The sequence below is a fragment of the Pelecanus crispus genome, chromosome 18 (assembly GCF_030463565.1).
Source record: "Pelecanus crispus isolate bPelCri1 chromosome 18, bPelCri1.pri, whole genome shotgun sequence".
In the NCBI taxonomy this organism is placed as follows: Eukaryota; Metazoa; Chordata; class Aves; order Pelecaniformes; family Pelecanidae; genus Pelecanus; species Pelecanus crispus.
This window is the reverse complement of record NC_134660.1, coordinates 4483685-4508545: the sequence shown is the minus strand read 5'-3', so window position 1 is coordinate 4508545 and position 24861 is coordinate 4483685. Positions and strand designations below refer to the sequence as shown.

The window sequence follows — 24861 nt, the reverse complement described above, 5'->3', positions numbered from 1 at the left end:
GGCCAGCAGGAGCAGGGCAGGGATCGTCCCCCTGTACTCGGCACTGGTGAGGCTGTACCTGGAATGCTGGGTCCAGTTTTGGGCCCCTCAATACAAGAAGGACATTGAGGTGCTGGGGCGTGTTCAGAAAAGGGCAATGAAGCTGGTGAAGGGTCTGGAGCACAGGGCTGGTGGGGAGCGGCTGAGGGATCTGGGGGTGTTCAGCCTGGAGAAGAGGAGGCTGAGGGGAGACCTGATCGCTCCCTACAGCTGCCTGACAGGAGGGGGCAGGGAGGGGGTGTTGGGCTCTTCTCCCAAGTAGTTAGCGGTAGGATGAGAGGGAATGGCCTCAAGCTGTGCCAGGGGAGGTTTAGATTGGATATTAGGAAAAATTTCTTCACAGAAAGAGTGGTCAAGCATTGGAACAGGCTGCCCAGAGAGGTGGGGGAGTCCCCATCCCTGGAAGTGTTCAAAAACCGTGTAGATGTGGCACTCTGGGACATGGTTTAGTGGGCATGGGGGTGTTGGGTTGATGGTTGGGCTGATGATCTTAGAGCTCCTTTCCAACCTTAATGATTCCTAGTTTTTACTTTCATTAAAAAATAATCCAGCCACCAAGCCAGGACACACGAAATTAATTATGACTCTGCCCTTAATTGGTTTAGTGGTGGAGTTGGTAGCGTTAGATTAATGGTTGGATTGGATGATCTTAAAGGGCTTTTCCAACCTAAACGATTGTATGATTCTGTGCTTTCACAGTTCCTCCGCAGAGGAGGAGGAGGAGGAGGAGCAGGACACGACGGAGCAGAGCTGCTCTGTGCTGGCCCTGCTCAAAGGATGTAGGGTGCAGGAGGGAGAGGCATGGGGTGCGCAGGGTGCCTACCCCAGCGCTCGTCAGATCCAGCCTTGGTTTCATTTTGGTGATTGCAGGCAGAGCATCCAGCAGTTGCATTTTCCAGTGCTCTTCATCCCATGCCAGCGGGCAGCTCCTCTTTAGGAAGGACCTGCCGGTGTTTGCCGTGGTTGGGTTTCCATAGCTGGAGGGTGATTGGGGTGGTGGGGTTTCAGGTCCACGGGTGGGTGCAAAAACTCGAGGAGCATCTCTGAAAGGAGTCATCCGTAGCTGTGCCATGGCAGTGCAGGAGAGGGGGGGCCCTGGAAGGGACGGGGACATTCCCAGTCCCGCTGGGATGCTCCTCTGGTGCTGCCTCCTGTGAGGGCTGCTCTGCGGGATACCAGGTTGGGAGAAGGGATTCATCGATACAAACTCACCCCATCCCGCCCAACTCCGCAGCTGGGTGGGAGCAGGGAGAGTTCACTCGAGCGCTTGGTTTCGGTGCTGAGCATCGCTGGTGGAGCTGGAGCCAGCTGCAGCCAGGCTGGTGCTCTGCGGCATGGCCCCTGCAGCCACGTTTCGGAGGTTTCTCCACAAGCAGCAGCTGGGACATGGTTGGGAAGAGCCCGGATTTGGCAGAAGCAAGCATCACCATACAAAAAAAGGCTGGCTGTTCCCTGGGGAGCTGTTTCCTCCATAGGCGTCGAAGGCCGTCGGGCTTGGCCGTGCCGGAGGCTGGGGTCAGGGAGGCTGAAAGCTCCTTTCAGTGCATCAGGGGCCGGTCCGAGCGCCACTGCCAGTGGCAGGGACACCAACGGGGGTCAAGACAGCCCCAAATTCCTTACAAATAAGTGAAAGAAAAGTGTATCTTGGGTGAAGGCCAGCATGTGCCTTTGTTGACGTGTGCTGAGCTCGTGCTGGTTGTTCCCCCCGGCTCCAGCCTCGCTGGGAGCGGCTCCCCGCCGTCCGTGCACGGCAGTTTTTGCCAGGGGAGAAGATGGAAGCGCTGGGGAGGTGCGAGGGCCGAGCTGGTGCTAAAGCTTTCCCATTCCTCCAGGACTCAGCAGGGACCCAGGAGGACACATTTGGTGCCCTCTTCTGCCTGCTTCGAGCAAAGGGGCCGTGGGCTGAGCTGCCCGTGGGGTGTGGGGGCAGCCCAAAACCCTTAGCCTATAATTTCCTACCTCCAGCTCTTCTCTTTTTAGAGTAAAATGATATTTTGTGCTTTTCCGGCCCTGGGGCTGCGCCCCCCAGTCTGGACAGCTTCCTCTGAGCACCGTGCCGCTGCGGGGCTGCGTCGAGCATCGCCCTTGCGTGATGCTGCACAGCCCCAGCGCGGCACTGAGCACCCTCAGACCGACTCCTGGGGCTGGCTCCAGGGCTTCTCCAACACGCTATTAATTTTTTTACAAAGCCGGGTTAGCAGATAAGCGGAGAAGGATGTCCCGTTGCTGACCCCTGGTGCTAATGGCCGCGGCGGTGCTCGCACTAGAACAGCTTTTTCTATTCCTAGCACCACAGTGCCGGTGTTCGGCTCCTTGCGGCGCAGCCTGTGACCCAGGGAGGCCTCATCCTGCCCGAGCGCTGGTACTTGGGTCCAGCAGGTTGGGGCACTGATGCTGCATCACCCCAGAAGTGCTTCAAGAGCCCAGCCCCGGCGCTGGGGGTGGGTTGCACCACCCCTCGCTGCATGCGGGAAGGGGAGGGCGGTGGGCTGGGTGATGCCGTGGGTGACGCTGGCACGGTGCGATGGGTGTTTGGTGGGGGACGAGCTGTCTCCTGGTAGCCAGGTCGGGATCAAGCCAGCTCCAGTTGGGGAGACACCAGCACCGCTTTAAGGGACCTGAGCTTCAGCCAGCCCAAACCGGCCCTGTCTGAATTTTTGCTTATTTTCTCATTTGCCATGATTTGAAAAATATTTTCCGAGAAATTAAGTGTTTCTTCTTCCAGTCATTGCCTTCTTCTGTTGCACGTGCGTAGAGTCTGCTCCCTGGAGACTGCCATACGAACGGGCTTCGCTTTTGTTTGTTTGAGGTCATCACTGATGTCATCTTGGCTGGGGACCGGGCCTTTTACATCATTTCTTTTCTGGAGCCGGGTCGATGCTGAAGCTCTGAAATGAAATGGGGGTGTCTGTCTTCCTCCATTTCTTCTTTCCTTTCAGAGACAAGTTAGGAAAGTTCCCTGAGCCAAGACGTTTGTTGCTCGAATGTGCCGGAGCTGCCTGTAACAACATAGCTGGGGCAGGGTGAGGTTGCGGGGGGAATAGGAAATGAGAACCTTTTCAGCCCAAAAAATTCATACAATGGCAAAAAACCAAAGCAAACCAAGCCTAAATATAGCGGGGCCCATGAGTTCGCTTTGACTTCTGGTGAATGCTTGTGGTGGAAAAAAAACGGGTCGCTTTTGAAACAAAAGCCCAACAAAAGTCATCTTGCTGATGTGCTGCTTTGGGCAGCTTTTTGCTGGGGTGTTGGGGCAAGAAGTGGCTGAGCGAAGCCCAGGGGTGGCTTTTTAGCTTAGAAACACCCATTTGAAGAAATAAAGTATCTTTTAAAAATGACACGTCAGCTGGAACAACGTGTCCCAGTGTAATGTCCTGGGTTTACTTGTTTATACAGGTTTTGAGATGGATTCATGTGCTGGGGTGACCCTCGGTGATGCAGGGGGTCAGGGGATTGCCAGGGGGATGCAGGGCTCAGGGGATTGCCGTGGGGATGCAGGGGGTCAGGGGATTGCCGTGGGGATGCAGGGGGTCAGGGGATTGCTGGGGGGATGCTGGGGGTCAGTGGATTGCTGTGGGGATGCTGGGGGTCAGTGGATTGCCGGGGGGATGCAGGGGGTCAGGGGATTGCCGTGGGGATGCAGGGGTCAGTGGATTGCCGTGGGGATGCAGGGGGTCAGGGGATGGCAGGGGGGATGCTGGGGACCAGGGGATTGCTGGGGGGATGCAGGGGGTCAGTGGATTGCCGGGGGGATGCAGGGGTCAGGGGATTGCTGTGGGGATGCAGGGGTCAGGGGATTATCGGGGGGATGCTGGGGACCAGGGGATTGCCAGGGGGATGCTGGGGACCAGGGGATTGCCAGGGGGATGCAGGGGGTCAGGGGATTGCCGGGGGGATGCAGGGGTCAGTGGATTGCCGGGGGGATGCAGGGGGTCAGGGGATTGCCGTGGGGATGCTGGGGGTCAGTGGATTGCTGGGGGGATGCAGGGGGTCAGGGGATTGCCGTGGGGATGCAGGGGTCAGTGGATTGCCGTGGGGATGCAGGGGTCAGTGGATTGCCGTGGGGATGCTGGGGGTCAGGGGATGGCCGGGGGGATGCTGGGGACCAGGGGATTGCCGTGGGGATGCAGGGGGTCAGGGGCTTGCCGGGGGGATGCTGGGGACCAGGGGATTGCCGGGGGGATGCAGGGGTCAGGGGATTGCTGTGGGGATGCAGGGGTCAGGGGATTATCGGGGGGATGCAGGGGACCAGGGGATTGCCGGGGGGATGCAGGGGGTCAGGGGATTGCCGGGGGGATGCAGGGCTCAGGGGATTGCTGTGCAGATGCAGGGGGTCAGGGGATTGCCGTGGGGATGCAGGGCTCAGGGGATTGCTGTGGGGATGCAGGGGGTCAGGGGATTGCCGTGGGGATGCAGGGCTCAGGGGATTGCTGTGGGGATGCAGGGGTCAGGGGATTATCGGGGGGATGCAGGGGTCATGGGATTGCTGTGGGGATGCAGGGGTCATGGGATTGCTGTGGGGATGCTGGGGTCAGGGGATTGCCGGGGGGATGCAGGGGTCAGTGGATTGCTGGGGGGATGCAGGGGTCAGGGGATTGCCTTGGGGATGCAGGGCTCAGGGGATTGCTGGGGGGATGCAGGGCTCAGGGGATTGCCTTGGGGATGCAGGGGGTCAGGGGATTGCCAGGGGGATGCAGGGGGTCAGGGGATTGCTGTGGGGATGCAGGGGGTCAGGGGATTGCTGTGGGGATGCAGGGGGTCAGGGGATTGCTGTGGGGATGCAGGGCTCAGTGGATTGCTGTGGGGATGCAGGGGTCAGGGGATTGCCGTGGGGATGCAGGGCTCAGGGGATGCAGGGGTCAGGGGATTGCCATGGGGATGCAGGGGGTCAGTGGATTGCCGTGGGGATGCAGGGGGTCAGGGGATTGCCGTGGGGATGCAGGGGTCAGTGGATTGCCGGGGGGATGCAGGGGGTCAGGGGATTGCCGGGGGGATGCAGGGCTCAGGGGATTGCCGTGGGGATGCAGGGGGTCAGGGGATGCAGGGGTCAGTGGATTGCCGGGGGGATGCAGGGGGTCAGGGGATTGCCGGGGGGATGCAGGGCTCAGGGGATTGCCGGGGGGATGCAGGGCTCAGGGGATTGCCAGGGGGATGCAGGGCTGGGCCGTCGCAGCAGGCAGGACCGTGGGACGTGCATTGAGCCAGGGTTGAGATCAGCCTTTCTCCCCTCCGCAGCTGCGCTAGTGCTTTATCTGCTGGCAGCAATTTCCCCTCGCTCTGCTCCCGCCTCCCAGCGCCTGGGCTGGGATTTCGGAGGGTCCTGACGTGACGTTTCGTCTTTGCTGGTGCTGGGCCCGTGCCCGCGGGAGCCGCGGCTGCGTGCAGGCGTTTTCCATCACGCCCTGTTCACGCGATGGGAGACCTTCCCCCAAATTTCTTGTTTGCTCCACAGTTTTTTTTTTAACGGGTCCCCAAATACACATAAAAATGATGGATGTGCTCTCTATTTCCCTGCTCTGTTTTTCTCTACCCGGAGCAGATGGCCGGTGCCGAAGCCATTGGTGTAGGCTCATCCAGCGCCGGTGTGGGGCTTGTTGCGACACCTCGGAATGCTGCGGCCGGGTGTTGCCGATGGGAACTCAATTTTGAACGGCTCTGAAGATGCTGTTAGAGCGGGCGAGCTCTTTGCACCAGCTCCGATGCCCGAAAGCCGCTTGCTGGCGCTTTGCGGGGATGCCACGCTGGGTGCAAACGCCCATCCACGTCACCCTGCGCAGAGCCCATCACCCCGAGGGCGGGCGCTGGGGCAAACCCCGGGGTTATTTTGGCAGGGGAGCGGTGGGCCCCGGCGTGCCGGGTGCTGTGCACGAGGACGCGCCCCGAAACTTGCTGTGCGTGGAAATGGAGCCAGGATGCTCTGGCAGGGCTGAGGGCGATGTGTGGCACAACGCTGAATTCCAGCGATGCTCTAACCCTTTCCCCCTGCTTTTTCTCCAGACTCCAAAGTCTTCCTCATCTACAACACGGGCGCGCAGGGCTGCCTGGAGACCAAGGACTCGCTGGTGAGGCTCGCCAAGGGCTGCAACGCCAGCGCCCCGGCCCAGCAGTGGAAATGGGTCTCGCGAAATCGCCTCTTCAACGTGGGGGCCATGCAGTGCCTGGGGGTGTCGTGGCACGGGGCCAACGCCACGGCGGGGCTGCACCCCTTGGCCACCTACGAGTGCGACCGCGAGTCCGTCAACATGCGCTGGAGTTGCCGCGGCCTCGGGGAGCAGCTCTCGCAGCATCTTGGTGCCCGCCCGGGCAATTCCTCCCTGGACAGGGGGGACCAGGCGCGTGGCTCGCAGTGGAGGACGTACGGCACTGAGGAGGACCTGTGCTCCGTGCCGTACTCAGGTAAAGCCTCGTGGGGCGTTCGTTTTGTCCCGTAACCCAAACCAGCCCTGAAACGCGAGCTGAGGCCGCGGTGCTGCAGCAGTCGGGTCCTGCCTGGGGAGCTCAGTCCCAGCTCGCTGGGGCTGCAAAACCAGGCAGGATTGGGGCGATGGGGATCAGCCCTAGGGAGCAGGCACCCCTGCACCGAGCCAACCCACACCCCTCACCCCAAACCGCCCTCCAGCCCCCCGTAGACACAGCCTCAAGCGAGGGTTCCTCTTTCCCCGCAGAGATTTACACCATCCAAGGGAACTCGCACGGGAAGCCGTGCACCATCCCCTTCAAGTATGACAACCAGTGGTTTCACGAGTGCACCAGCACGGGGCGGGAGGACGGCCATCTCTGGTGTGCCACCACCCAGGACTACGGCAAGGACGAGCGGTGGGGCTTCTGCCCCATAAAGAGTAAGTGGGGGGGACGCGTCTCATGGGGAAAAGCAGAAATCCCGCGTTCATCCCTCCCGAGGGCTTTCCTGCCTTTCCCCTTCCCTCCTGGCTCATCCCTCCTTCCACGAGCAGCCTGCGGTGCCAGAGCAGCCCCACTGGCTTCTCGTTATCCGGCTTTTGGGGGCTCTTGGGGGTTTTTGGAGCCGCAGATGGGGCTGCATTGGGTGCTCACCGTGCTCCTCCCCACAGGCAACGACTGTGAGACCTTTTGGGACAAGGACCACCTCACCAACAGCTGCTACCAGTTCAACTTCCAGTCGACGCTGTCGTGGCGGGAGGCCTGGAATAGCTGCGAGCAGCAAGGGGCCAACCTGCTCAGCATCACCGAGATCCACGAGCAGACCTATATCAACGGTGAGAGGATGGCAGCCTGGCCGTGCACCCGTCCTTCTCGCCCAGGGCAGAGCTGGTGGCACCGTGGCCATCGCTGGTGCCGGGCTGCTCTGCCTGCCCCAGGTGGTTGGGCTGGGGATGGCGGCAGGCTGGGGGTTGAGCTGGGGCCAGGGGAACTGATCCTGCCCCTCTGGCTGCGTCGGTCCCAGGGCTGCTGACGGGGTACAGCTCCACGCTCTGGATTGGGCTCAACGACCTGGACATCAACGGAGGCTGGCAGTGGTCGGACAACTCGCCTCTCAAGTACCTCAACTGGGAGAGCGGTGAGCCGGAGGGGCTGCGGTGGTGATGGAGGGGCCGGGGAGCAGTCTGTGACCACTGGAGATGGTGGCCCGGGCTGCCGTGGGGTGTCCCCTTGCTGCCTGGGGATGGAGAGCCCCGTGGGGCTGCGGAGCAGCCTGGGACATCCGTGGAGCTGGAGGGGGGACACAGGGTGCTGGAGGGGGAATTGTCCCTCTGCAAACCCTCAGGAGCCCTGTGGATAACCTGGGTTGAGCGCCCTTGTCGGGAGGGTCGTTGCATCCCAGCCCGGTGCTGGAGTGCGGCTGAGGAGCGGTCCCCAACTGCAGACGCCCATCTCTAACCCTGGGGTGCTCAGGGGGCAGAAGAGCCCGTTGCGAGGGCTGCTCCGGTCGTGTGGTGGCACTCACGGGGACAGTGGAACCCCACGGAGAGGTTTGGGGACAGGCGGGAACAGTTCAGGTCTGGTACCGTGTCCCCCCAAAGTGCCATCCAACATCTGTAGGTAAAATAGCAATGCTCCAGGTCCTTGTGCACTCAGGCACAATAAATAATCCTGGGCGTGTGGGGTCACATCTTCATCGTGCAAAAAACCAAAATAAATGGTGCTTCACTGGTGTCGGAGCAGAGCGCGCTGCATGCTGCCGGCGCCGGCCCTCGCGTGGTGCCCAGCCTGCGTGGGCGGCGTTGGCAGCTCTGCCCCAGCCCTGGCAGCTCCTCAGCAGCGTGTGTCCCCCCCACCCCGCTTTCCAGACCAGCCCGACAACCCCAGTGAGGAGAACTGCGGGGTGATCCGCACTGAGTCGTCCGGAGGGTGGCAGAACCGCGACTGCGGCATCGCTCTCCCCTACGTCTGCAAGAAGAAGCCCAACGCCACCGCCGACCCCTTCCTGACGGGTGAGCAGGGGATGAGTGGCACTGGGAATGGGTAGCCCCGTATCCCAGCCAGGCGTGCTCCCATCCCGGCACGGTCAGGGCATGCCATCCAAGTGCTGGAGCGGCCCGTGGAGATGCCCGTGATGTCCCCAGTGCCCTGGATGTGCAGAGCAGTGGCTGAGCTCCCCAGGGTTGCCTAGATTTGGGAAAAGGAGCATCCCCCGAGAAGTGCTTGGTGCAATTACAGGTTGGGCAGTAGGGCAGGAATCGAGAGCAGCAGGAGGTTCTCCGTGGTCCCCAGGGGATGGGGTGCTCTCTGCTCTGCTCTGCCGTTGTTGCTCTGCAAACAAAAGGGATTTTGTTTTGTCCCCGGAGCTCTAAAGCCACCGTTGCCCGCACCTTGCCATTGCTTGTTATATTTTGGGTGTAGCTTTCCCACTGTTGCTTTGGCTTGGTCTCCGGAGCACCCTGTGGGACTGTGGTCCCCTCCCTGCCAAGGAGAGGGTTGGAGAGCAGGACGGGAACGCTCAGGCTGCCTTGTGTCCTGCCAGACTCGTGGTCGGAGGTGAAGGTGGACTGTGAGCCCAGCTGGCAGCCCTTCCAGTCCAACTGCTACCGTCTGGTGGGAGAGAAGAAGAGCTGGCAGGAGGCGAAGAAGACCTGTCTGCGGAGCGGGGGGGACCTGGTCAGCATCCACACCCTCTCCGAGCTGGAGTTCGTCACCAAGCAGATCAAGCAAGGTAAGGGGGAGCCCGCTGAGTCAGCAGCACCCTTCCTCTCCAATTTTGGGGTCCATAGAAAGGTCACTTCTGCGTGACGGAGGCTGCAAAGTTGAGTTAATTTGTGGCTGTGAAGGGAGCGGAGGCCCCAGGCTGGGAGGTGATGTGTTGCTTGGAGGAGCCCGGGTGCATCCTCCATCCAGCAAATGTAAAAGCTGTTCCCAGGAGCCTGCAGTGCCGAGTAAGAAAATATGCAGCTGCAGCTGGGAATGGCACTAGTCCCAGTTGGTTAATGTAGAAAAAAGACAGGAAAAAAAGTCCTGCTGGGCTTGCTGGAGGAGGCTGCACCTCCTGCTGCTAAATCTGCCCAGGACGTGAGTGTGCCCTGCAGCAGGTCCAGTGAAGGGGGAACTCCTGCCTGTGGCGTCCTGGGTTTCTCTTTCCAGTTCTGGCTTCGCCCGGGTGTAACTGGGTTGAAGTTTCCCACATCGGGATGTGTCGGAGCTGGGATGGTCCTTAGGAATTTTCAGCCCGAGGAATCACGCGGTGGTATGGGGGAGCACCCGTGCCACCATCCTCTGGACCCTGCTTGTGCCACCCCTCGTTACAGTCACCCTGGGCTCGGGTTTTGCTGCTCCCATACGAGTGCAGCCCCTCTGGCCAAATTATGCACTCCTGTGAGCCCGCAGCCCGCCCCTGCTCCGCAGGGGAAGAGCCTGCCAGCGAAACCCGCCGTGGGGACGTCGGGGAACCCAGACTTAACGGGGACTGGAGTGGGCTGAGCCCTGCAGCGGGGTTTTGGCAGGGGCTTTGCAGAGCCACGGTCCCATCGCGGGGGCTCATGTCAGGAGCGGGGCTTTCTGCAAGGTTTCGGCCAGGCAGAGGGAGTTTCGCCCCCTGACCCTCCTGTCTCGGCAGACGTGGAGGAGCTCTGGATCGGCCTGAACGACCTCAAGCTGCAGATGAACTTCGAGTGGTCGGATGGGACGCCCGTGAGGTTCACCTACTGGCACCCCTTCGAGCCCAACAACTTCCGTGACAGCCTGGAAGACTGCGTGACCATCTGGGGACCGGTGAGAGGCCGGGGCGCGGGGTTCGTCCCGCACCTTCGCAGGGAGCACTGCCGCATCCTTATGGCCAGGGAAGGAGTCCTGGGGAGCATCTCCAGCTGGGGTTGAACGCGTCTCGTCCCAGCCATTGGGGTGGGAGGGATCCAGCGCAGCATCTTTGGGGATTTGATGTAGGGAGGGAAAGTCTGTGGACCCAGCGTAGGGGTGGATGGGCTGGGGAATTCCCCGGGCTGTCAGCTGGGCTCAGTCCTGCTCTTCACCCTGTGCAGGAAGGGAGGTGGAACGACAGCCCGTGCAACCAGACCCTGCCATCCATCTGCAAAAAGCCCGGGCGGGTGAGCCAGGAGAAGGAGGAGGATGACCATGGGTGCCGAAAGGTGAGGGGCGCCTGGGGTGGGAGGTGGCTCTGGCTGCTGCACAGCTCTGCCTGATGCTCGGGGCTTCGGGGTCACGGGGGGCCTCTCCCCAGAGCCATTTCAGGGAGCCCTGATGAGCAGCACCCGGAGCTGCAGGTCTGCGCCCAGGGGCTACCGGTGCGACAGCATCCCGGGGCTGCCGAGTCCCTCGCTTCTGTGGTTGCATGAGGCTGCGGGAAGAAATTGGGACAAAGCGTATGTCTCCGTTGTCCAAGATCCTCCCCCTTGGGCTGGCTTGGTTGCCAGTAGGGACGTTCTTTTTTTTTTTTTTTTTTTTTTTCCCTTGCTTCTCTCCGTGCCAAAATCCGGCAGCAAAGCTGCTCCGTGCAGGAGCCAGGCAGGATGGAGGCAGCTGCCGGGCTGCGATGGCAGGCTGCATTCTCTGGGAAGGATACAGGCGTTTTGGGGACACAGCCACCAAACCGGCAAGTTGTCACCTGGACCGTGCTCTGCCTCAGTTTCCCCAGCTGTCGAGCAGGGCTGAGGCTGCCCTGTTCCCACGCTTGCTGGGAAGTCGCTTTTGTGCCTCTTTGCAAAGTCTTGGAGCGGCAAGCCTGGCATCGCCGCTGCTCTTGAACGTCTCCCAGCATTTCAGAGCAAGCCAGCGTGCGCTCGCGCTTGGACTAGCAAACAGCCCCTCCGGGCCGGCTCGCAGAGGTGCCGCCGGGCTGCGCAGGCGGCTCCTCCCAGCTCCTTACAGAGCAGAGACAAACCCTGGCAGCAGAGACAAACCCCAGCAGCCGCCTGGCTCTGCGTGAGCTTGCGGGGAGCGCGGCTGGCAGCCGGGTGAGCTGGCGCGCCGGGCCAGATTTGGGGGGGGCTGCCAGCCGGAGCTGGAGGAGCCCCGGTGTCGGCAGGTGCTGGGGATGAGGCGCTCGGTGGCAAAGTGCCGCCGCCACCCGTCCGCTTGTCCCCGCAGCAGTCCTGAGGACTACTAGGATGTCCCCGTGCAGATTTAACTCCCTCCTGCCTCTCCAGCCACAGTCTTACCCTGGCCCTTGGTGCCCAGCAGAGAGATGCACCTGCTGGGGAACAAGCTGAGAGTGGTAAATGAACTGAGGAAAGACCTTTTCCCATCCTTCCTCCCCCTCCTCATCCTCAGCGGGGCCATTTGCCGCCCAGATGCAGAGGCTGATGGAGAGGAGGCAGTGTGTTGCTCGGAGGCCTCGCCCCGCTCCTCTCCGCCCACTGTGCTGGTTTTTCTTGGTGGCTTTGCTGCTTTTTCTCCCCCTTTGCAAACCCCCTTTATGTTTGGAACAGCCTTAAAGGAAGCGATGGGAGATGGAGGTTTGGGCAGTGGGGAAGGCAGGGACGGAGAGGGGTGCAGGGGCACACCGGGATCGGGAGCTGGAGGCAGCAGTCGGGCTTGACGGTGCCGTCCTGGCCCCTTTTTGGATCACAGGGGCTTGCTGTGGCACTCGGTGTGTGGGAGAGCGCCTGCGTGGTTTTAGTGATGCTGAGGCCTGGGGCTGGTTGGGGACCCGTCTGTGGCCATCGGGGACCCGCACTGTCCCACGCCAGGCCCCTTTCCTGGCTGCTCAGGGGCGTCCATGCTGTTCCTGGTGGGACCCGGCTGGTGGGTCCATACCTGCGTTTGCTAACTTTGGGGAAAGGCTGCAGGAGCAGGAACTTGGGGGGAAAAAAATGGGATTTGGGGTAATTTTCCTCTGGGTCTCCCAAAGCTGCGCTCCTGCTCCCCTCCCCACCGTGCTGATGATGCTGCGGATGGCAGACGTCCCCCGCTGTCCTTCCAATGCCCGAGGTCCTGGGGGTAAAACCCTGGCGATGCTTCCCACCGTGCCAGGAGGGTCCCTGAACCTGGGGCCGCTTGCCCCACCGGCTGAGCCCCTTCACCCTTCACACCCCGGCTTGCTCCTCCATCACCTGGGTGTCCCCTCTCGCAGACGAGCCCCCCTGTCCCTCCCCGCGCCACCGCTGCCAGCCCCGGGGCCACCCCGCTCCCTGCTCTGGCAGAGAACAGGCACTATTGTGTCTCCAGCCCCGGAGAGGCTCCAACATCAACAAGGCGGGGGATTAAAGCAGGCTGCGGTGGGACTCGCTCTGGACTCGGCCCCGCGGCGTATAGAGGAGGATTGTGTTCCCCTCCCCGCGCCCCGGCCGGGGCTGGACATTGGCAGCGAGAGCTGTTTCCCTGCCTTTGAAGCTGCCTGGGTGTTTGTTTTCCTTGCAGCCGTGTCCGCTGGGGCCGGGGGCTTGTTAGAGCTCAGAGCTGAGCGGGGTCAAGCCAGGGCAGCGGGGGCAGGAGACCTCCCCGGAGAAGGCAGAGGCGGTGGCAGGGGATGTGGGACGATGCTCTCGCCCCCCGGGTTCGCTCCTGTCCTTCGGGGAGGGCTGGGGTGAGCGGTGGCGGACGTCTCCTGTCGCCCATCCCCAGGGCTGGAAGTGGCACAGCCCCTCCTGCTTCTGGCTGGGCGAGGACCGCGTCCCCTACAGCGACGCCCGCAAGATGTGCTCCGACTACGGCTCCACACTGGTCACCATCACCAACAGGTCAGTGCTGCGCTGCTGGTGGTGGGTTTGCCCCAAAACGAGCCCCCCGAGGAGGGGGGTGACCCAGCAGCTGGGCATCGCACGCATGGGCTGGAGCGTCGCGGGCTGCTTGGCATCTCGGCTCGCAGCATCGCCCGCTCTCGCCGCCCCTCCAGGTTCGAGCAGGCCTACGTCAGCAGCCTCATCTACGGCTGGGATGGGGAGTATTTTTGGACAGCGCTGCAGGACATCAACGAGACGGGCGCTTTCCGCTGGCTGAGTGGCGACGAGGTCACGTACACCCACTGGAACCGTGACCAGCCCGGTAAGAGCGTGGGTGCGGGTGGGATGGGGACGTCCCCTCCATGCAGGGCAGGTGCCGGCTCTGCGCTCCGGCGCGGTCCGACCCTAAGGCTGCCATCCTCCCTGCTCCCGTGAGCGCTCCAGGTTACAACAAGGGCGGCTGTGTCGCCCTGGCCACCGGCAGCTCCATGGGGCTGTGGGAGGTGAAGAACTGCAGCACCTTCAAGGCCAAGTACATCTGCCGGCAGAACCTGGGCACGCCGGTCAACCCCGAGCTGCCCGGTCCCTACCCCACGCCCAGCCTGGCCGCTGCCTGCCCCCCGGGATGGAGCTCCAACTCCAAGCTCCATCACTGCTACAAGGTACAGGGGTGCTGGGGGGGCGTGCCGGGGCCGTTGTGGGGGTGCGTGTGCCTCCCCACTGGTGCAGGGCGGGTGAAGCAGTGCGTTCTGGTCCTCGCGAAGGGCAGCCCGGACCCCACGAGCCCGGTTTGGGCTGGGTGGTGGCAGCGTGCCGCAGGATGCTGCTGCCTGCGGGGCGGGGACGACGCTCCGCTCCTCTCGCAGCGCTGAGCCCCCTCCGCTGCCGGTTCCTCCCTGCCCAGGTGTTTACCTCTGAAAAACTGCAAGAGAAGAAGACATGGATTGCAGCGCAGGAGTTTTGCCGGGAGCTGGGGGCCCAGCTGCTCAGCCTGGGCAGCTACGAGGAGGAGCACGTCGTCGCCAACACCCTCAACAAGATTTTCGGGTGAGCGGCTGGCTGCGCCGGGGCACGTCCCGCTGCCTGAGAGTGCCTGGCACGAGCCTACGCCCGCCCCCGTGCTCTGGCACACGTGGGTGCGTGGGCAGGGCGTGGACGTGGCGCTCTGAGCACGAACTTGCGTGTAGGAGGTGCATCAGTTGGTGCGGCTACAGTGAAGAGGGGATGCGGGAGAAGTGCAGGAAATTCGGTGTAATTTGGGGACGGAGCTTGGGTTTAAAATCCTTCAGCCCTGAGCCGGCGTGCCGTTATCCGAGCTCCTGCCTTTGGGTGTTGTGGGGACAGCGGGCTTTGAAAACAAACAAAAAAGGCCAGATTATAAATAGGTATCTGTATATAAATATAAAAATCTCCTGTTTGGAGGCGGGTTGTGTTCTCACCCTTCCTCCTGGCTCCTCGCAGTGAGTCGGAGCCGGAGCTCCACGAGCAGCACTGGTTCTGGATCGGCCTGAACCGGCGGGACCCCACGGGGGACAGGAGCTGGAGGTGGAGCGACGGGCTGGGGGTGAGTCCGGGGGGGTTTCGGCAAGATGACTCCGGTTGGCGTTTGGGGGGGGGGGGGGGGGGCAAATCCGGCGCTGGTGGAAATGCCCAACACTGCCCATCTCTCTCGACCCCCAGTTTTTCTACCACAACTTTGACCGCAGTAACTACGATGACGATGACATCCGGACCTGCGCGGTGCTGGACCTGGCCTCCCTGCGGTGGATGCCAATGCAGTGCGAAGCCCAGCTGGACTGGATCTGCAAACTGCCCAAAGGTACCCGGCGAAGAGGCCCCCAAACCCTTCGGCTTTGAATAACCTGGCAGAGGATGGGCTGTGGGATGGGGGAGCAGGTGCAGGGGCACCCTTTGTCACCTCCCTTCCGAAGGTTGCGCTTTTATGGGAGGATGAGCCCAAATTCAGGGGCTGGGAGAGGTGGGAGAGGTGCTGCCCATCCGGGGGGATTTGGGAGGGCATCTCGCCCTTGGAGCCCACGGGCGGTTTGCAGGCAGGCATCAGCGGGAGCATCCCAGCCCACATCCCGCTGAGAGCCTCTCCTTGCCCTTTCGCCAGGTGCTGACGTGAAGGAGCCGGAGATCACGACGCAAGGTGCGTTGGCCACGGCCGTGTGTCTGTCCGGTGTAGACCGTCCTCAGGCATCTGCCACCCCGTTGCGTGCGCGAGCGGGGCGTGGTCCGTGCGGGGCATCCCTGCAGCGTTATCCGGAGGAGGACGGATCTGGGTAGGGTCATAGGAGGGAGGGGAGCCCGTGCAGGGACCAGGCAGGATCTGGCCCCTCAGCTGCAGGAGAGGAGGAAAAGCAAAGCAGCCCAACCCGTGGAGGACCGAGGGACCGGGTGGCGGGCGCTGGTGGCGGCAGGGAGTGGCACAGCCGCGGCGTGACACCGGTCCCTGCCTGCAGGCAGCAAAGAGTGGGTGAAGTACCAGGAGGCCGAGTACAAGTTCTTCGAGCACCACTCGACGTGGGTGCAGGCGCAGCGCATCTGCAGCTGGTTCCAGGCGGAGCTGGCGTCGGTGCACAGTGAGGCTGAGCTCCGTTTCCTGGGCCAGAACCTGAAGAAGGTACCAGGGGGACGGGGACTTCCCTGGATGCCGACAGGCTCCGCTCCCTCCCCAGCTTCTTTCATCCTTTGCTGGAGGGACGTTATCTGGGGACAGCTGGGCTCTGCTGGTGTCACGATGGGTCTTGTGCGGTGGTGGCAGGTCCCGGTGCCTGGGTGCGGGTTTGGGGCTCAGCAAGGTGATGCTTCTTGCCGCAGTGCAAGCTGTGGGGGCCAGGGGGGCCGCCTGGTCCCTGTGCCTGGGTGGCCGCGGTTGTCCCCAGGGACAGCGGGTCCCTGCAGGGCACTGACGTGTGCTCTCCGGGCGTGCAGTTCTCCAGGGGCCAGGAGCAGCACTGGTGGATCGGGCTGCACACCTACGAGAATGACGGGAGGTTCAAGTAAGTCAGAGACCGAGCCACCGCGTCCCCGTGCATCCCCGTGCGTCCCCCGTGCCACCGTCCCCGGCTCTCAGAGCACTGTGGCTCAGTGTCTGCATCTCGGGGGTCTCATCCTGGGGTGCTGGGATGGAGGTTCCTCACCCAAGAGAGGGCAGGGGTGGGGCACGCTCCCAGTTAGGGCGTGCAACTGGTCCCATTTGCCAAGTCACCGCTCAACCTCATGCTCCCACTGGTGCCTTTCCCAGGTGGTCCGACGGGTCTCTCCTCAACTTCGTCTCCTGGGCGCCGGGCAAGCCCCGGCCCATCAACAAGGACAAGAAGTGCGTGTACATGACGGCCAGCCGAGGTGAGGGGCCGGATCCGGCCGTGCTGGGGCTCTAGAGGGTCTGGGGGCCGCAGGCTGAGCAGAGACGCCCCTACCCCGGTGCAGCGGGGGGGTCATGGCAGCCTGTCCCTCCCTGCAGAGGACTGGGGGGACCAGAAGTGCCTGACAGCGCTGCCCTACATCTGCAAGCGGAGCAACGGGACGGCCGCGAAGCCTTCCCTCCCACCGCTGCCCGCTCCTGTGAGCGGGGGCTGTCCCCGCGGCTGGTTTCCCTTCCTCAGCAAGGTATGGAGGGGACGGAGAGGGGACGGAGAGGGGACAGCCCCTCCTGGCCCCCCCCAGCCCTGCTGAGGCAGAGGGAGAGGGGACTGAGAAATGGTGGGCTGGGGAGGAGTTTGGGGGGAAATGCTGGAGGCTGCATGCTCAGGGCTGCGGGAGAGGTGTGCCATGGGGTGTGGGTGCAAGAGAGGGTGGGGGGCTGGCGGGGTCGGGGTGCAAAGGGGAGAAGGACTGCTGGGGCAGAATGGGGCTGCAGGGGGTGGGTGCGTGGGGAGGGTGCAGGGCTCGGGGTGGGGGGTGGCGGCTGCACCCCCTGGACCATCCCGTGCCCCTGCCCGCGCAGTGTTTCAGCTTCAACGGCCGCGACAAAGCCGAGATAGTGAAGTGGCCAGAGGCAAAGCAGGCGTGCGAGAGCCAGGGCGCTGTCCTGGCCACCATCGCCAGCCCCCTGGAGCAGGGTAGGTCCCCCCCGGCCCCCCTGGCCCCACTGGCTTGGGACCTGCCAGGGCTGGTCCTCAGCGCCTTGCCCGTCGCTTGCAGCTTTCATCACGTCCATGCTGCCCAACATCTCCTTCAACCTCTGGATCGGTCTCCACGACGCCCAGAGGGAGTTCCAGTGGGTGGAGGGCGAGCCGCTGCGGCACGTGAGCTGGGCGCCCGGCGAGCCCTCGGGCTGCGGCGCCTCCAGCCCCCGCAACAAGCCGGTGAGCGAGACCCCTCCGTAGCATCCCTCGTCCCCCGGGAAGCTCTCGGCCCCGTGTACCACCACGAGGGTGGAAGGTTTTAGCGTGCCGGGGTGGCTCTCCGAAGGCAGAGCAGGGTCTGGCCCTGTGGGGTGGGGGTCCCTGGGGTGGCGGTGTCCACGGGGGTGGGATGACGATGCTGAGGGCAGCGCTGACCTTGCGGCTTGGCTGTGCAGACCAACTGCGTGGTGGTGTGGCACGGCTTGCCCCCCCACTTCACGGGGCGCTGGGACGACCGGAGCTGCCTGGAGGAGAAGCACGGCTACATCTGCCAGCGGAGCATAGGTAGCAGAGGGACGGGGGGACAGCCCCAATCTCTGCTCCCTGGGGACCTGCCACCGCCGCCCCATGCTGTGGTGGGGCTGTGGCTGGGGGGCTCAGGGCGATGGGCTCAGCCTGGGGGGAGCTCAGGGTGCTGGGGGAGATGGGCTTGAGCTGGGGGGGGTCCCTGGTCCCAGCAGTTTGTGGGGCACCCCCAAGCCTGTGCACGCTAGCCTGGCTCTGCGTGTCCCATAGGGCCGTGCATCCTGAGGGACAGCCCCAAGGTGGGGGTGGCACCGGGGTGGCACTGCCCATCACCCCTGGGGACGTGGACTCTCTGCCCTCCCCGGCTGTATCCGGAACGTCCCTAGGGGTCTGTGCCCTGTGCGCAGTGCTGCCAGGGACACCCCAGCTTGGGTGGGGGGTGGATGAGGGGGTGACCCCCTGGGATGCCAGCCTGTCCTCTCACCATGTCTCTTTGCTCCCCCAGACCCGACCCTGAGCCCCGCGCGGACGCCGTACCCCCCTTCGCCCACCGGCACCCTCTTTTACCACAACAGCACTTACCGCATCCTGCAGAAACCCCTCAGGTGGCACGAGGCGCTGCTGCTCTGCGAGACCCTCAACGCCACCCTGGCCACCATCCCGGACCCCTACAGCCAGGCTTTCCTCACACAGGCTGTCAGCAGCCTGCGGGCTCCGCTCTGGATCGGGTTGGCCAACGATGAGGTTAGGGAAGGGGGCAGGTGCCCGGGGCGGGGGTTCCCAGGGGGTTGTGGAAGCCCCCCCAGCTTCTCCTCCCCTTGGTTCTCCAGGGAGGCCGGAGTTACTCGTGGCTGTCAGAGGAGAACCTCTTCTACACCAACTGGCAGGACGGGGAGCCCCAGCAGCTTGCCGGCTGCGCCTACATGGACGCGGACGGGAGCTGGCGCACGGCCGGCTGCGACACCAAGCTGCAGGGGGGCATCTGCCAGCTCCGAGCAGGTGCTGGCCCCGGGGGGACACAGGGGCTTGGCGGGAGGTGGACCGGGTGGAAAGCGCCCAAGGCTTGGAGATGGCATCCCACGGGGGACCTTCTGGAGCTCTGTGCGCGTCCCTGCGGGGCTGGGTGCCCCAACATGCTGCGGGACCCCGAGACCCTGTGCCCCTCCGCCCCCGCCAACGCACCGTGTGCTCCCCAGGTGCCCCCCGCACGCACAAGTGGAGCTACAGCGGCAGCTGCCCCAAGTCGCTGGAGGACTCGTCCTGGATCCCCTTCCGGGACCACTGCTACACCTTCCACATGGAGATCACCCTGGGGCAGAAGGACGCCATGAGAAGGTGCCAGAAAGGTATGGGGGGGCTGTGATGGCCGGAGCGGGGTGATGCACCCTTGGAAATGGAAGAGGATGGGGTCCCCAGGATGCCTGTGGGTGCATGAATGGGACCTCCTGGCCCTGCACCTGTGTCCAGCCTTGGTCAGCCATCCTCTCCTCCTTGCTGTTACATGTTGGTGTTCCCCAACTCCCGTGTGGTTTGTGCATGGTTCCTCAGATTTGTCCTCTCGGGCACTGCTGCTCCCAAGCTCCATCCTCCGAGCTCTGGGCTCTTCCCTGACACTCCTTCCTCCACAGTTGGTGGCACAGTGTTGTCCATCCAGGATGAGATGGAAAACGTCTTCGTGTGGGAGCATCTCCAGGCGTACGAGGGCCCATCCAAGGGTGCCTGGCTGGGCATGACCTTCAACCCCAAAGGTACAAAGAAAGGAACAAGTTTTATCCCCTTAGGCAACACCATGAATTCCCACCAGGGCTGTGGTGAGCAGAGGAAGCCCTTGGTGGTGGCATCAGCATGGGGGGCTCACGCCATGGTGCAGCCAGGAGCCCCATTGCCTCAGGCCATGCTGGACGTGCCATGTGTGTCCTTCTCGGGCTTGGTGGGGTGGGAGTGGGGGCTTTCAAGCCCAGAGCCTCCTCCAAGGCGCTGGAGCCTGCAGGTTCAGGAAGGTGCCCTGCAGCCCCTGGTCCTCCCCATCGCCCCATCATGCCTCCTGTCTCCCCGTCACCCCATCGCGTCTCCCCGTCGCCCCATCACACCTCCCCGTGCTTTCTGAACTGCAGCAAAGATGGGGTGTCCCCTTCAGCCTCTCCAGACCTAATTCTTCCATTTCCCAGGTGGTACCTTGGTTTGGCATGACAACACCGCCGTGAACTACTCCAACTGGGGTCAGCATGACACGGGGCCCAGCATGCTCAGCCAGAACAGCTGCTACTGGATCCAGAGCAGCAACGGCGTGTGGCGCCTGGGCTCCTGCACCAACGTCACCATGGGGGTCATCTGCAAGATCCCCCGAGGTAGGGCCCCCCCGCTCCCCGAGGTGCCTGGGCTGATGTGGGGTGAGCTGGGGGTCCAGGCAGGGTGCTGCAGGGCAGAGCTCCGTCCCGCTGGCAGCACCGGCCACGTGCGTTGGGCAGTTCCAGTGTGGGGGGACAGTAGGGGCCAGTGCTGGGGTCTGCAGGGCCCCACTGGGCTCTGGAGCTTGGGGGGGCTGTGCACATCTCAGCGGCCGGGTCAGCACCTTGGGGCAGGATGAGGCTGGTGGGGGGGTGGCAGAGCAGAACCAGAGGACCCCCGCAGCTGCGCGTCACCCAGCGCCTGCGCGGTGCGGCGCTGGGAGCAGCGGAGGACGCGGGGCCGGCGGTGCTGGCGTTGGGAAGAGGGGAGGGTGCCGTGGCTGCGCGCTCATCTGTCTGTGTTGCCGTTGCAGCGGAGGAGAGCAGCTTTTCCAGGGCAGGTGAGTGGCACCGTTGGCCTGGGCACAGCACCGGGACAGGCACTGGCACGGGGGGGCCGTGCTGCAGCTTGGCTTGCATTAATAACCAGAGACATGGTGTTTGTGGGTGGGAAATCCCATTGCCAGGTGGCTTTGGCCCTTGGCTAGGACTCCCCAGCAGCAGGAGCCGTCCCTCCGTGGCGGAGTGTGTCCGGCCAGCCCCTTGCTGGGCTCTCCTGCCCTTGCCCGCGCTGCCTGGCCGGGCTGGGGGACAGGCACCGTGTTGCTGCGGCGATCCCAAAGATCCATCCCAGGCAGCTGCCAGGTGTTCACGCGCATCAGGAGCGACCCAGAGAGGCTGCCCAGCCCTGGGAGCTCTGTCACGGGCAGGATGTCCCCAAAACACCAAAGCAGACTCCAGTCCTGTCCTGCTCCAACCCCTCCTGCCTGAGAGCCCCTGTCCAGCTGGAGACCCACCAGCCAAAGCCCCTCTTGCGGGATGAGACGGTGGGAGACGGCAGGCTGCCTTTCACCGGCCGTTTCCCCTCCCTGCAGCTCTGCCGGAGAACACGACGGCCATCACGGTCGTGGTGCTGTCGACGCTGGCGCTGTGCGCCGTGCTGGGCGTTGCCGTCTACCTGTACAGGCGTCGGCGGAGCGCGGAGCGGGGTGCCTTCGAGAGTGCCCGCTACAGCCGCACCACCTCCAACCCCAGCGAATCCGCCGAGAAGAACATCCTGGTGTCGGACATGGAGATGAACGAGCAGCAAGACTAACGGCAGGGGGGACGCTGGGGACGGGGACCTGGGGAGGGGGGAGGACGGAGAGCATCACACACGCTATCCCCACGGCGCACGGGGCAGGGGCGGCAGCGGGACCGTTGCAGCAGGGCGGGCAGAGGGGCTGGGGTCGGGGCTGGGGGCCGGCCAGGCGGGCGAGCGGAGGGAGCTGGGGCTCTTCCTGCCCCGCGCGTCGCTGCCACCACCTCCGGGCTTGTCCTCGGCGGCCGGGAGTTTGCCTGCAGCAGCTGTGGAGGCAGTTTCAGGGCTAAAAAGTTTTGAGGAAAGTTGCCCTTCCAGTTCAAGAGCTTTCTGGTGGCGTGAACAGGCTCCGAGACACCTTCCCCTCGGGAGAAGGCAAGCGCGGGCGTTCAGGGCCCTGCGACGGGCTCGTTCCCCCAGGAACCGAGCTGGTGTCCGAGGTGACATCCTCCTGGGCAAGAGGTCTCTAAAGACGATCTACCTCCCCTCCGCGCAGCGGCGAGGGCCCTGCCAGCCCCCCGTCCCCGCCGCCGTGCCGCTCCTCTCCCCCTCCTCGGCCTCGTCCCCCACCTCCGGCAGAAAGCAGCGGAGACGCCGTTGCAGCAGTCGGAGCGTGGACCCCCCCGGCATCAGCGATGGGACCCCCTCTCCTCCCTGGCACATCCCTAGGGCTGCGTCCAGCCCCGGCGAGGCTACGGCTGCTCCCCCCGGGCTGGCAGCCGGAGCCCGCCCCGCTTTCTGTCACTTTGGTGTGTGTCCCCCCCAAATAACTGCACGTGATGGCACCGGAGCAAACCGCTGGCCAGGCCCCTCCCCGGCGGGAGCTCCCTCGGCACCCCAGGCTCCGCCGGAGGAGCTGGGTGCTGCGGCACAGGGCGCTGCCGGAGAGCCGGGGCCGGCCTCCGTCCCTTGCCGGGCAGGGCCGCCACGCGGCTGCGGTCGCTTGCCGCCGGTCCCTTGTTCGGGCCAGGAGGGCGAGCGTCGGGGCTGTAGGGTGGGGAGCGATCTGGAAGCTTTGGTGGATACTTGGAAAGTTCGGTGGTTGTTGGGTTTTTTTTTTTTTTAAGGAAACGATAGCTTTTTTTGCTATACTGTATTGAGTGCGTGCTGAATATATACGTTCTTTCACACAGCTGGCTGGGGTGTTTGTGGTTGCCTGTTTTACGCGTAGGGTGTAGTGGAGGAGGAGGAAGGCGACGCGGGGTAGGCCCTGCCCGGGGCTGAGCCGTCCTCCATCGGCTGCCTGCAGCGGCATCCCCGGGGCCGGGGCCGCGACCGGGGGTGCCTGGAGACAGCGGGAGCCGTTCGGGCCCCGAGGGGGGTTCCCTGCTGGGAATGGGACCCAAAGAGCCCCGTAGCCCTCTGAAGGGGGGCGGCGCAGCCCCTGCGAGAGACGTTGCATTTAGCCCTCTGCCTCTGAGGCTCGAGTTGGTTTTTTTGTTGTTGTTATGACAACGGGAACTAGCTAATTCTTGTTACTCTCCTTTTTGACACCTGTGTGGATTTGAAAATCTGTTGGTTTCACTTAAGCTGGACATTAAGTGTTTAAGAAACTGTTGGGGGGTGGGCTGGGGGAACAAGGGATCATTGGGATTTTGTTTACTTTTTGGCAATGTCCAAAAGCCGCCGTGACGTTTCAGGGCAAGCGAGAATCTGGAGCGCATGGAGCTGCCCCGGCTCCGTTTCTCTCTCTTGGCTTTCTCTGCATTTATTTTCTGAGGTTCTTTCTGGTTTGGAGCTGTTGATTTTGTCCATGGGCCCATGGCTTTCTGACGTGGGTGCTGGATCCTGAAAAGCCGAGCATGAATTCCTCCTCATCCCCAGCAGGCGTTGATGTACAAGCAGGAAGCTTGGAGTGCGCTGGCATCCCCGCTGCAGGGATGGTTGGAATAGCAGGAGGGACGCTGAGCTGGAAGTTGTGCTGCTGGTGGGGATGGGGGTTCTGGATTAACTCCTCCTGGATGAGCAGAGCTGTTAGGAAGTCCTAAAAAATGAAGGTTGAGGTTAGGATTGGTGGGAAGGAGCGGGCGAGGAGCGGTGCTGAGGTCGAGGGGTGCAGTCGGGCAGGCCTGGGGCTCGTCTGGAGAAGCGCATGAGACCCGGGCAAGGTGGGTGCAGGGAAGGACGGGGGGCATGGCTGGGGCGGTGGTGAGTGAGCGGCGCCGGAGGAAAGCCCGGAGGAAAGCCCGTGCCGCGGAGAGGCGGGGAGCGCTGCGGGCTGGGGAGGAGGTCCCGTAGCCGTGCGGGAGGGATCGCGCCTGGCTTTCACGCAGCCCTGCCTGGGAACGCCTCGTTTAAGAGAGTTTCTTTTTTTTTTTTTTTTTTTTTTCTCCTTGATTAATTTGTTCTCTTTTCTTCTCCTTTGCTTTCAAGAAAAGAAATCTGTACAGTCTAGGGGAAATTTTGTATGAAAAGAGTTTTGTCAGCTGTCGGCAGCGATCAGGATTACAGGAAAAACGCATATATGGTTAAGTGGTATCTCCTATCACCATTAGAATAATGTGAAGAATTGCTTACACAGACCTTGTCAATTATATATATATATATAATATATATATATATATATAGTTTTGCATTTTTTTACTCTCTGTGGTTTGTAAGATCCTTTTAGAAGCTTGGAAATAAAATTTCCTTCCCCACCGATTTTCTTCCCTTTTTTTTTTTTCTCTTTTATTTGGGAAAAACCAAACTTGTCTTGCCCTGTGTCCCTAACAAGTAGCGAACATAAAGCTGAAATTGCAGCTACGTGTCTTTAGCGGAGGAGACTCAGAGGCTGCCCGGGTGAGGGGGGTGCGGTGTTAATTCCTGGGTGTGCGTCCCGTGGGTGTGGGGCTCTCCTCTGCTGGGGGCTGTTCGGAAGAGTCGGCCGGAGGGAGAAGATGAAGGAGAATGGGCAACGTTTTCTTGCGGATGACTCCTAAGCTCAAGGAAGACGCCAGATTGAGTAGAATCCTTGAAAAAACACTGAAACTTCCGTTTCTCCCCAAGGCTTGGGAGATGGGGCTGTAACCCAGCTGAGCCTGCTCCACCCCGTAGCTTGTACCGGAGCGGTGAACGGCGGATGCGACCGTCCTAGCACCAAACACCCTGGCCGGGCCGTGGCGTTCCCAGGCCCCGCCGAGGGAGGAAGCCCGCGGGCGCGAGCTGCACCCACGCCGTTGCAGAAGAGCGCTTCTGAAGCAGGGAGGTCGGCAGCGTCCCGCGGGCACGGGCGTCGCACGGGGGGCAGCTGCCAGCAGCGTTTCTGCACGAGGCTTCGCCCTGCTCGCACCGCGTTCGCGCAGGGTGCTGTTTTCTCACCTCCCTCTGCTTCAGGGCTTCCCCCCGACCCTTCGGTAGCCTGGGGCTGCCCGCGCCCACCGCTCCCTTCCCTGGGGTACAGACCCAGCGCCCTCCCCCCCCACGCCCCGCGGGTGCGGTTGGGAGAGATGGGATCTCAGCAAGGTTTCCCTCGGGTTTGCCGGGGCCATTTGGTTTTGCCTTTCATTTGGTGAAGAGCACAGCGCTTGGAGCAGAAGCTCGCGGGATGTCTTTGAAGGAACAGATGATTTTCCTCTTTTGTTTTTCACCCAAGAGGTGAGGAGCTGGCGGGGGGGCAGCGAGGGCTG

The 24861-nt window shown here is 62.9% G+C and overlaps 1 protein-coding gene across 1 annotated transcript; it reads left to right on the top strand.

Annotated features, from left to right (window-relative positions):
• The first annotated feature begins 5648 nt into the window (after positions 1 to 5648).
• On the top strand, positions 5649 to 21268 carry MRC2 (mannose receptor C-type 2). Its single transcript, XM_075723029.1, has 30 exons — positions 5649 to 5784; positions 6037 to 6435; positions 6705 to 6878; positions 7110 to 7274; positions 7463 to 7576; positions 8307 to 8450; positions 8981 to 9169; positions 10067 to 10221; positions 10488 to 10595; positions 13030 to 13145; positions 13301 to 13449; positions 13572 to 13789; positions 14032 to 14174; positions 14589 to 14691; positions 14808 to 14946; positions 15244 to 15279; positions 15593 to 15753; positions 16065 to 16132; positions 16378 to 16478; positions 16597 to 16742; positions 17080 to 17194; positions 17277 to 17440; positions 17656 to 17764; positions 18231 to 18469; positions 18556 to 18724; positions 18922 to 19071; positions 19354 to 19473; positions 19894 to 20073; positions 20487 to 20513; positions 21048 to 21268. The coding sequence occupies exons 1-30, from the start codon at positions 5649 to 5651 to the stop codon at positions 21266 to 21268; spliced, it is 4458 nt and encodes a 1485-aa protein (XP_075579144.1).
• Positions 21269 to 24861: the final 3593 nt, after the last annotated feature.